The following is a 12,531-nucleotide window of genomic DNA, read 5'->3' on the forward strand; positions in this document are numbered from 1 at the left end:
AGATGCAAGTTAATGAGAGTTAAAGACACATATGGATCACACCCACAAAGTGACAGTGTTACATTTAGATGCAACAAACAGTTTCATTTGATGTATTGAGGGTGGCACTTACCTGATTCTTCTCGAATTTGTCTCTCAACCGGTCGGCTTCTAGTTGGCAAGTTTCTTTCTCTTTCTGCAGTCTGGTTGCCTGTCCAAGTGATTTGTCCAGTTGCGATTGGATATTCTCAAAGTCGTAGTTCTGTTTTTCTTTCTCCATTTGCATCTGTTGGACAATTCATTTAACACTTCAATAATATTGATTAACACAATAATGTATTTGATTCTAACAAATACAAAGTTCATTTTACAAAACAAACCATAATAAAGCTCAAGTCCTCTATCCTGAAGTACATTCCAAATTCTTTATTTTGTTGAAAAGTCTTATGATATTAGAGCGATATCCATTACTAGCATCATACAATATTGAAGCATTACCTGTTTATTTATTCATAATCACTAATGAAAAAAAATATTATCAGTCCTAATCAATCAAGTTATTTTTGTAGGATAGTGTGAAATTGAATATTCAATTTCCTTGAATCTCAATATTATAGACTACAAAAGTTCGTGCAATAATTCGAGCTGGAATAATTAATTTCAATTACTGTGATTGGAAGTTCTCATCACAGTAATAAGAATCATTTTCAGTGAGTTCATCCTAAAATTCAATTCAATTCGAACCAACAGGTCACAATGATTGTTCTAATTTATTATTATAAACTCTAGTCAATGACAAAAATCAATTGAATAAAAAAGTTTTGATCAGATAAAATTTATAGGATTACTACTTAATCAGGAAAAAACAAAAAATTATAATGATTGTCTTTCTTAATTTTAAATTGAATATCATTGATTTTCCCCCTGAGTAAGTGATACAAAAGACTCATTTTTGCCAAAATAGAAGTTGATCGGTTACTACTCTTGGGCAAAGGTATAAGTAATTTGCCTTAATATAATTATGAGGGCAATAATGGGATGTAGTTCCTGGTGCCCTCAAATATGTATATTTACAAATAAAAACTAAATAATGAAAATACAATAATTATTCAAAACAAAAACGCCATTTGAATAATATTATTAACTTAGACGTGACAAAAATGCATGTTTCTTAAAATAGCAGTACAGGCGTTACCAGCAAAACCAAATGTTTAACTCATGATTAAGGTTTTAATCAAAGTTTAATCATGGCTATGATTAAATATTATAATATAATCACATTATGATTATAAATGTGTGCTGCAATTAGATTGAGTTGCTATTCAAGTGTTGGAGAATAATAAATAGAATTGAAAATTGGAGATGATTGTATAGCGGGACTCACCCGCCTGATCTCGCCGGTCGACTTGTCGAGTTTCTCCTGGAGCTTGTCGACGTCGGTCTGCGCCTTGTCGAGGCAGTTCTGCAGCTTCTCCTGCTGCAGCTGCGCCTTGCCAAGGGTGGCCTGCGTGCGTTCGAGCTCCTCGCGCGCCTTCTCCAACTCGGAGACCGCCTTGTCGCGTTCCACGTGCAGTCGGTTGACGGACGTCTGCGCGCGGTCGTACTCTTCACGCAGACTCTCCTGCTCGCCCTGCGCGTTCTCCAGTTTGGCTTTGAGGCGGTAGATTTCGCCCTGCGACTTCTCCACCTTTTCCTGGAGCGCAGCGGCTTCGGCGCGAGCGCGGTCGTTGTCGGCCTGAGTGACGCGCAGCTCGGCCTGGGCGCGGCGCAGTTCGGCGGTCGCTTTTTCGGCGCGTTCCTGTATGCGATCGAGTTCTTGGGAGGTGGACAGCGTGCTGCGGCCGAACGTTGTCTGCGAACGTTCCAGGTCGTGTTTCAAGCGTTCGTTCTCAAGCTCCAACCTCGCCAACCGTTGCTTTGCAGCCTCCCAATCTGCTCCACTTCTGCCAACTTCATTAGCCGCCTTATCCAACTCCGCTTTCGATTTACCCAGTTCGGATTGGGAGCTTTCCAGCCTCGCCTCCAGACGATCCTTCTCCGCTTGTGCTCTCTCCACACGTGCAGTCAACTTCTCCACCTCACTCTCCATGGCGTGCAGCTTCAACTTGTACTCAGCGATGTCGCGCTCATGCAACTCGCGTTCCTCCTGCCGCTCCTGTTCAGCCCTGTCCCTCTGCTCCCTCAGCTGGTTCATCTGCTTCTCCTTGTCTCCGATGGCCTCCTCCAGACTGGACAGCGCCCCCTCGCTGGAGCAGTGGTGCGCCTGCATCGCAGTCAGCCGCGCCCTCGCCATGTCCACCTGGTTGTCCTTCTCCTTCAGCAGGTCCTCGAGATTTTCGATCTGCACGTCAATAAATCGTTTCAAACACAACGGACAGCTCGCCACTGTCGGGAGCAATTGTGCTGTATAAAGAGTTGGCTTGTGCATTGCGTTTTATGAGGATGATACTCCCGACTTCGCATGAGTACGATGGTCAGTATGAAATGCAAAGCTAGCAAGGTAACAAACTAAAATCTCAAATACACAAAAACAAAGTGTTTGGGAGAAATCAAGCGAGCCGAATAAAACTGATAAAGAAAGCAGGCGAAGAAGGGGAGAAAATGGGTAATAAGTGGATAGTGAAGAGTTGGGCCAATAAATAAGAAAGTAAAACGTATTGTAGGAGTAACATTTTTGAGAATGGTAAAGTGATATAATAGAGAGAGTAGAAAAAAGTGGAGAATTGAAGTTTATTTGGACTTTCATAACAAATTTTGTTATAGTAGTGTATGATGCAGTGAATAGTAGTGTATGAAATCATGTGAATATGTTTCGAAATTGAAATAAAATTTTATTAAAGAGCATATAAGAATAAACGGTGGATAAAGATTAGAATATTTAATTGCTTCAAAGTGGATAGTGGATGAAAAAAATCTTATTGAGGGCTTCTTTGCTGAAGAGTCCAGATTAGTTGAAATTGTTTTTAGTCAATTACAACCGAAGTACTTGTGTTGTGATTGGAGTGTGAATAATTCAATGTTGATGGAATGAAAACTATTATAATGATTTTCTGAAAGGAAATATAACGTTTCGAGGAGTCTGGGCTACATTATGAGAAAGTACTGGGGAAAATATGAATTGATGGGCATCTAATCGAGTTCTGATTAGACAGAGATCATCTCTTAAATGGAATAAAAATGCTTGAAATGAGGTTTAGTATAAATGTTCTGATTCAACATAAAAGGCATAAGGAAAAATGGAAACTTGAGAAAATGCTTTAAAAACCAGGAGTGAGGTGAAATAAAGAAAAAATAATCGAGTAGAATATTTATTCTGCGAACAAATTATAAACATTTTTCGTTTGATTGCTACACAAACATAATAACCAAACAATACAAAAATAAGCTAATATAAATCAATGGTAAACTGGATAACTGGGAATACAAACTAAAATAATAAGGAAGAAAACATTGAACTTAATACAAAACAATTCATGGCAACTTAAAAATACGGTAACATAATTCTAATCACAGTCATAATTTGCAATACACATTCATAGCATGAAACATTAATGAACTTAAAATAAGAGCTACCTTTAAGAACAATGAGGAGAAATGATCTCAAACAAATGTATCAGTTTATCGGTCAGTAATAAATTATTATTTATAATTTCATGAGGATATTCTACTATCATACTAGGTACAATAGTCAGTTAATTAAGATTCATAGTTTTAAAAAATATAGAGATATTCATTTCATGAATAATGAATATTATTTAAAATGCATTTCTATAGCAATAGCACAATTTTTTTCACCTGTGTCGACTCACTTTGTTATTATTTGATGATTCGTGTTATAAATTACACATGAGCAATAAATAGTAGGCCCTGATGTTATGTAAACTACAGAAATGATGAAATTACTTTCTATAATATCATAATATTGATTTGAGATCTATTATACCTTTATTAGAAGTACTACACTTCCAGAAGTTAAATTCTGCATAGATACTGTGAGAAACACTCATTCTGTTAATTTCAAGTCTGAATACATGAGTGAGAAAAAAAAATCTTATAAATGTTAGTACAGGAACAAAACTAGAAGAACATTCAAGGCAGCATTTAAAAATAAAAGAGATGCATGTTGGATTCAAAGCACCACAGTTGAAGTTTTAATTCAATGAAGATTTTCTGATTTTTCAGTATCTCAACTTATTCTTAGTGAATGAATAGCTGAGAATAACATACTTTTCTCTGGAGAACATTGATTTTCCTGTCTTTTATGTCCATGTGATCTCTGATTTCGTTGAGCTCATTATTGATGCGGTTTCGATCTTGGCTAGCGTTGACGGCAGCCTGCGTTTTCTTCTCTATTAATCTATTCTTCTCCTCTAACCGTTGACGTAACTCTTCCACCTGCAATTCAAATATAACGACGACTTGATTCAGGAGGATATGAGCAAATTTTATGCTAGAAAAACTCAAATACAAATAAACTATTAAGCATTACTGTTGCATGCATTTTATAAATTATTGATAGATTTGAAGATAAAATGTAATCTGAATCACGATAATATAATACATTATTATGCAACTACATAAATTGACTGAGTTTGGATAGTTCACCATTTTTGGAAAAATATAAGAAATGCATCTTTTCCAACAGACTACCGAAAAATGGTTAAGAGATGAATGGGTTTGGACTCTATTGTGTGAAACCTACATAGTAGAAGTCAACTGAGATCTAGATAGAAAATTACTGCATACAGTAAAATGTTTGTTTGGTGGAATTAACAAAATCTTAATTAACCAAAGTAAATATTAAACAAGGCACAAATGAAGATCTACACCAAACCAGAGCTAAAATGTATAATTCTGTAAAGTAATTGTATCAATGAATCACCGAAAAATGGAGATTGCTAAAAATAAATAGAGAAGGAAACCAAGGAAGATTCATGAGATTTATTAAGAGAAATTAGTTTTGAAATTTCCATTAGTGATTTATTACTAACAGAATAGTTATCTTTCATTAGTATACGTAATATATGATGTCTTCCAAATTCAAATCCAAAACTGGTCATGATTTTTATCTTTTGTTGATTAAAAAACTAATGCTAGAATTGAATTCATTCAGCTCGAATAAAATTGGAAGATTGATGGAGATGAATAGAGGAAAAGTGACGATCCAAGATCATAAAGAAAATTTAATTTGGAAATTAGCGTTACAATATTATGCCTCCTTCCTCAATTGCCACCATTTCTGCTCTGAAGAATGTGATTGACACATTGTGTAAACAATTAAATTTATCCCAAAATAATCACCATTCTGTAGAACCACTTTTCACATCTGAAGAAAAGTAGCTCTTCATTTATTACCGCAGCTCTACATTGAAAGATTATTGGATAATGGGGAAAGCAATAAAAATAGAATAAGATACTAAATAATGTTTCCAAATCTACTAAAAAGAAACAATTATGAATAGCTAAATCTCTAAGTGCAGAAGGGGTACATGTCCAGTTTTCCTAATTTTACAGGAGAAGCAAAAAACTACTTTATAGGAAAACTAACAAGTAGAATTATTTGATATTTTATTTGAATATGTATAGTTTTTGAATATTGTACATGATATTATGTAATTACTGACCTAAATTTCATTCTACAGAAGTTTCAAAAAAATATTTTTTCAATTGGACATGTTACCTTTCTGCAGTAAACAGTCATAAGTCAATATAAAAGTATTTTTTTCTTGGAAAAAACAAGTTCATTTTACTCAATTATATGTGAGTGGATACATATTCGTGATTAGATAAGAATTGAATTTATTTGTATGGGACTTGAACATGCTCTTCAGTTATATTCCCTTTTTCTGTTGGAAACTTTAAAATTTCATTCCAAAATTCCATCTTATCATCCGGAACGTAAGTTGGACATTTTTTCATGTCTTTCATTTCTAGAAAATTGGTAGGTAGCTTGTCCTTGTGTTCCTACGGAAGTTGTAGATTCAACTGCGTATTTCTTAAACAGAATTTATCAGCACGCAGACTTATAGTTCAGTTTAAATGATAGTTACTTGGTTAAGCGGCTAGAATGACATCATGAAAATAATCATAACTCCAGAACAAGAGATGATTGAGACTTGAAACAAATGGGAATGGATGATAAATTTCATTCCAAAGAACTTTTGTTTGGCACTTTATATCTAAAAATCGTCATTGAAAGTAGTTATTCAGAAAACATACTCTTGAAATGAAATATTTTCGAAAAAGTGCATTTTTGTCGGTTAAAATCAAGTTTTAGGTGGAAATGTATAGAAACAAACTTTAGTGGATAGTTTATTGTGATTTGATTCGCGTTTACGAGAGGTCTCTATCATGAATGGTAGCCATTCTATGACCGTTTTAATGAACGCTGGATCCGCCATTTTGAATCAACCATTACGCGGCCCAGTCGCGATCCCCAAATGCGCATCAAGTGGTTTGGATGAAACAGATCATCTGTCCGATATTTAAACATTATTTATGCTAGCGCCGCTAGCACTACCTACAGGAGAATTTTTCTATTTACAGCAGAAAGGTAATATGTTCAGGACATGTTCCCTATCTGCAGTAAGTGGTCAATATCACATGTTGTTATTAAGGCTTTATTGACTGTGTAGAAGTTCCATTTCTACAGTAAACGATACATCTATCCATATAAACTTCATTCAGCTAATAAAAATAAAAATTTTGGACAAGTGTCCCTTCTGCAGTTAGCAATTCAGCTGGGTTCAAACAATCATTCAAGGCGCATGAAGACTTTCAATACAATTTCAGATCAATAAAAGCTTACTGGTCATGGAGTTACCAAGACAACTGAGAATTGAATCAATGATGAATTCCAGTTAGAGGAAAAGGATTTGAACAGACAAGGTTTGCATGGAGACTGAGACTGCACTGCACTCAATTGTAATGCACAACGAGGAAAGTTTCCAAGGATACATCACTTCATTTGAATGAAAAGAGAAGACTTTTGACAGAGCATCGATCATTTTGTTCTGAGCAATGGAAATCTATTCTCGAAAAATTATTGATTCATTAGAATATTTCTCATTCCAAATATAGGCCCATCATTATTCTAATGTTCAAAAACGAGTTCTTGAAAAACTGGGAAATCTGTGCAATTTAAAGAAGAAGTATTTTAATAAATTATTTTAAGAATAAAATACAAATTTTTATTTTTGTCACATCCACATTTATTAAACTTTTAACTCGCATCATTTAGCTTTATAAAATAATATAAAATATGTTTTCAAACGTTTATTGGATGGAAGTTATGCGAGACATACTTAGCATTTCATAATTTTGGACACCTTTTCATACGGTAATGGATCCTATGAATACTTAGGGTATGATCATATAGGATGCACATATTATTTTAATGTTAGCTTCCTTACTACCTTAAACAGAACTGCGGGGTAGTAGAAAATTGTCTTCCGAACTTTTCCCTTTATACCTTTTTTGAGCATTCATTGCCTGGACTAAAGCACGCAGATAAGAAACAAAATCTAGCAAGAGCAATAGGAACACACACGTGTGCACGCGTGCACTTGCTAGTTGCGTTCAATGTGAGCAGCTACGGACAATAAGTCACGTGTTTCAATGACTTTTCCACATAGTTTGTTTCTTAGTTCATGTATCGCCTCACGTGCACTTGCACATATACGCTAGGTATCCAATGTAATCATAACTATACTATTATTATAATAATATTATGTTATTACAGTATATAAATAATTGAAAATAATAATAATATAATGTTAACATACCCTTAAACTTAAATTCATTGCAAATTTAAACCACTCACCAAAATCATAATCATCATACCCATCAGATTGATCACACAAAACGTTAAATACTCAAATAAAAATAAGTTGTTTACAATTAAAGTGTATTTTAATCTAAATCCAAACCATATTTGTATTTTTGTATAGGGTAGGTACAAAATCAAAACATTAATTTTAATGAGGAACGTCATGAGACTCACATCAGCTTGAAGCATGGTGTAGTGTTCCTCCTTGGCACACAGAGACTCCTTGAGCACAGCAATGTGCCTCTGGTAGTCCTGGTGTTGTTCCTCGAGTGTTTTCATTTTTGCGCTCATCGCCAAGATCTCCTGGTCGCGACGCTGCAGCTCTGCTCTGAACTCATCCAGCTGTCACAGTAATCAATAATCGATTAGCGAAATTATCTTACCCTCAAAACAACAAACACTAACATGCGACTAACAAAAACACACATACGGTACGTCACAAAGTTACATCAAACATAAAAGTCAATAGATACAGCAATTATTCAATTACTTGTTGTTAAATGATAATAAATAATAATAAAAGTGGATGCTTCTATAGTGAAATTCAAGTTATAATAAAGGCAAAGTTATGAATTAGCATTGGTTTTCTAACCTTGTCTGGCAAAGCAGATACCGTAGCTCTTTCCTTTTTTAATTAACTCCACATTGTTAATAACTTGTTTGTAGGCTATGAAGATTTAATATAATGAGCTACCAGAATATTTCATCCCAATTATTATAAAAAAAATCAAGTAAGAATATACTTTCTGAGTCAATGTGATATTTTTAAATGGAATTGATCATTATTAACAAGAATCAACAATTAGGTTCGGATGTACAAAAGTCTGTTAAATTTTAATGGTGGTTAGATGGCACGATAATAAGTCAGAATGGTAGTTTTTTCAAAGAAGACTTCTCTAGCTTCGTGGCATTTAATCCCTTTTAAAATTCAATAGTAGACTTTTGTGCAACTGGGCCATGATATTGTATCATATACACCAGGATGACTTGAATCACATCTATCTGCTATAGAAGGCGGTAGAAAAAGAAAATTGGCAACCTTGCCGTTCTACCATTTCCACTGACTTAACATAACGTGAATCTCACTATATTGGCCGTAAAATAAGATGGCCCCTAGCTGACATTTGAAGCAATGTAAGAAAATGTTGCGCCACCTCCTCGTACTAAATCAAACATTCCCAGGACTTCCGCAACCGTGAATATTGTTTTAATAAAATAAAAAGTAACTTTTATTATTGAATGTGCTTTGGCAGAGTGGTGCAGGGAAACGAGACATTTTGAATGCAGCACTTGGCAGCGCTGTAGAGTCGGTGAATGTTCGAAATTATGCACAACTAATGTGAAAACATCGCCATTTAATAATCAAGGATCATTATACATTCAATAAGGTTTGGAACATGCAATAGTGATGAGCATTTTATGTGAAATGGCTATAAAACTGCCACATACATAATATTTTGACGGCATTTGACATCATGGAAGTATCTGTGTGAGGATATCTTAGACAAGGTGCACAGTACACGTCCTGCAATAATACTTCAACTGAAGGAAAACAACTACAACTGGATCACTGCCATTCCGCAGGATTTGCAGCACTGTCATTCCAAAGTTTCCATGTAACAGGTACAACAGGCTGCAAATGCCAAATGAGATCACATCTTTCTTATGTCACCTTAGAAAGACAAATAAGGAACATTTTTGGATAATTTAATAGTAGTATCATAAATGACATGATGAATAAATGCCATTCCATTGATAATTTACTAGTTTCATGAATTTAATTGTGGAAATGAAATTTTGTTAATAAATTACACCACGGTAAATTTTATACCTGTTCTATTGCACCACCCAATTATTGCTAAATGTGAGCACATCTTTCCGATGTCGTATTAGAAAGTAAAGAGGTACTTTTGGACATTTTGTCGGCATGATCCATAATATGTAGCATAATAATAGTCAGTATATTTGTCGGTAATGTAACATAAATGACATAATGAATACATGCCATGATATTAGTACTCTACTATTTTCATGTTTTTTTTTTTTCGTGGAAATGACACTATTTCAAAATTGCTCGTTTCCCTGCGTCACCATGTACTATTGAGAATGAGTTATTGATTATTTTGTCAATATCTGCCTTCTTCAGAATGTTTAATGGTACTGAAAGTACTTCTTATCAATTGATTGGTGGAGACTATGAATATTAATGGAAATTGATGTTTGATCTGCAATAATAACAATATTTTATATTGTAGATACTTTTCGTGATTTTTAGGTTATCGAGAACTGTGTAAAGCTGCGTTTACACCAAAGTTATTAACAAAATGTTAATAACTTAATCCTTATAGATTCTTTTCGATAAAACATAACTTATCATACACATGATGAACATATATGTTTGTCGAGTTCCGTTCAATCTAATAGAATCTATAAGGATCAAGTTATTAACATTTTGTTAATAACTTTGGTCTAAGCGCAGCCTCAATATCGTTATTTGAACAAAATGCTTTAATATTTTCTCCAAATAATGATGAAACATTTTTACAAATCTAAAACTGTTGGATTAAATTTATATTAATTTCGATAAGTATTATAATAATGACTAGGTATGTTGACAATTTTTTCCTTTTTTGAATGTATTTTTATGTACAATATATTGACGTTCTCAAACGTACACATTTCAATTTTATCAATCACATGTAGCATATAATGAAAAACGTGCAATAAAATCAGTGAATTTCAACGCATTCAACTTTTAATTTTGATTCAAAATAAAATATTCGAAAATGAAGTCAAAATGTTTTAAAATATTACATTAGATCAAAGTCTTCAATTGCTCACATTAATAAAAGAAACCTTATCCATGCACAAATTTATAATCTATGAATACACAATAGACCAGTCAACTTAAAAGCTCTGGTGGTCCCTTGCAGTGCTTTTGATAACGTTCAAAGATTCAGAATTTTTTAATGAAATGAACAAGTTCAAAATTATTTACGTAAATCATCTTCAGTGATATTCACTAAGATTTTTATGAAAAATGATTCAAAATTGGTTTTATTAAATTTAGTATACATATATATATGTTTCCAAAATCCAACAAAAAATAACTTTGAATAGTTTGATAATTTGAACATTTAGATTTTTGACATCCATTTAACACCAAAAACAATTAACACAAATTATTAAATGATTAGTTAATAAAATTGATGAGCAAGAGAACAAATAGAGCCTGTCTATTGACATTTAAAATTAGTTTCGTTACAGACACCAAGGTGCATCACACCACAATTACTTCAATTAATCTCACCTGATTCCATGTTGGCTTCAAAAAAGCAAGATTAAAAAGTAAGTTCAAATTATTGTCACATCAAAATAATCAAGATATTTCAATCCATCAACTTAGTAAACCTTTCGATAATAGCAAACAAGATAACATTATTGAGAAACATTTATTTCTAAATGAATAGTAATAAATGTTTCCCAATAACAAAGTATACAAAAGTAATGTTGGTTATTTTTAAATAGCCTATGGTAGTGTGATCGATTAAAGCTATTGAAATCTTTTCAAGTAAGCAGAATTGAGCCAAATCATAAATTTTTAGCAAATATAATTTATGGTAATGTTTGGCATTACTAATACTTTTTTGTATGCTAGTGCTAGCGAAAACACAACAAACCTATTAAAGCAGGCTATCTTCTTGATATTAAAGCAGGCGATCTTCTTGATAAGAAATATTACTTCAGTTACTAAATAAGATGAAAAATTAGTTCAAAGCACAATGCTCTTTGTAAGCGTTTTTCTTCTTCGTAAAAATTAACGTGATTTCTACTCTACATAAGTAAGGATTGTATTGTTTACTCACTCTATTATACCAACTCTTTAAATATTCTAAAGTAATTTCCAATTTTACTATTGAATCTACAACAATTGTAATTATCTGCTTGAATTATTGCAATGGAATATGATAGCTAAACAAAATTGAGAGAAAGCTAGACAAAATATGAGAATTAAAATTATCTGATTGAGATTATTCAGAGATCTGATAGAGAATAATCTTCCATAATGAATTGGTAATCATTTGAATTGTGAATTAAACCTCCATGTCATTTGAAGTCATAATACTAGTTTAGAAGAATGAAGCAATACTATCATTTTATAACTAAGCATAGTTTTATTACACGCAAGACTACTGTGCTTTGAATACATTCATGCAAATGCTTCTAATCCATGCCAGCAATACAATTAATTCCTATTGCTTTTCCAACACCTCTGCAAACCAGCTAATGGTGAATTTCAATTGATGCAAACAATATTGTACCCTACTCAAAAGTGTTGTTATGAGGAGCATGCAAAGTGTTTGGATCTGTCATGAACATTTTATTGTTCATTCAATTATTCTAAAAGCATTTATATAGTTCTGTAATATGAGAGGGCAACATCTCCTATACATGTTGGTGATGTATTTCGTTTCTTTAATATTTATTGATGATAACGTATCTAATTAAAAGATAAACAAATCTTTTCCTGAATATGAAAAATGCTTTTAGTTCATTTGAATAACAATATATACTATAGTACAGTAGTCAGAAGTTGACTGTTTCTGACTTGGCCTACACCATTATTTTGTTACCAACGTTAGTTAGTTTGATAAAATACGGTATTTATATTGGTGATCATGGAATGCTATTTTCGCAATGATCTATCTGCTTGTTTAAAGTTG

At 33.2% G+C, this 12,531-nt stretch overlaps 1 protein-coding gene across 27 annotated transcripts in view; it reads right to left on the minus strand.

The window, feature by feature from the left end:
- The window catches only part of LOC111047183 (ELKS/Rab6-interacting/CAST family member 1), a 125,108-nt gene that overhangs the window by 25,325 nt on the left and 87,252 nt on the right, over positions 1-12,531 (minus strand). For 14 of the 27 annotated variants that reach the window (XR_005570476.1, XM_039421163.1, XM_039421155.1 and 11 more), the window contains 5 exons: positions 11,118-11,132; positions 7,982-8,149; positions 4,207-4,374; positions 1,364-2,320; positions 113-265 (listed from right to left, as the gene is read on the minus strand). Coding sequence is in view for 25 of the 27 variants with exons in the window: in XM_039421163.1 (XP_039277097.1) it covers positions 113-265; positions 1,364-2,320; positions 4,207-4,374; positions 7,982-8,149; positions 11,118-11,132 (1,461 nt within the window). In the remaining 2 variants the exon portion in view is untranslated. The remainder of the gene's footprint in view (positions 1-112; positions 266-1,363; positions 2,321-4,206; positions 4,375-7,981; positions 8,150-11,117; positions 11,133-12,531) is intronic. The other 13 variants (XR_005570477.1, XM_039421156.1, XM_039421165.1 and 10 more) reach the window with 2 other exon arrangements.

Source organism: Nilaparvata lugens, chromosome 2, assembly GCF_014356525.2.
Source record: "Nilaparvata lugens isolate BPH chromosome 2, ASM1435652v1, whole genome shotgun sequence".
NCBI classification, from domain to species: domain Eukaryota; kingdom Metazoa; phylum Arthropoda; class Insecta; order Hemiptera; family Delphacidae; genus Nilaparvata; species Nilaparvata lugens.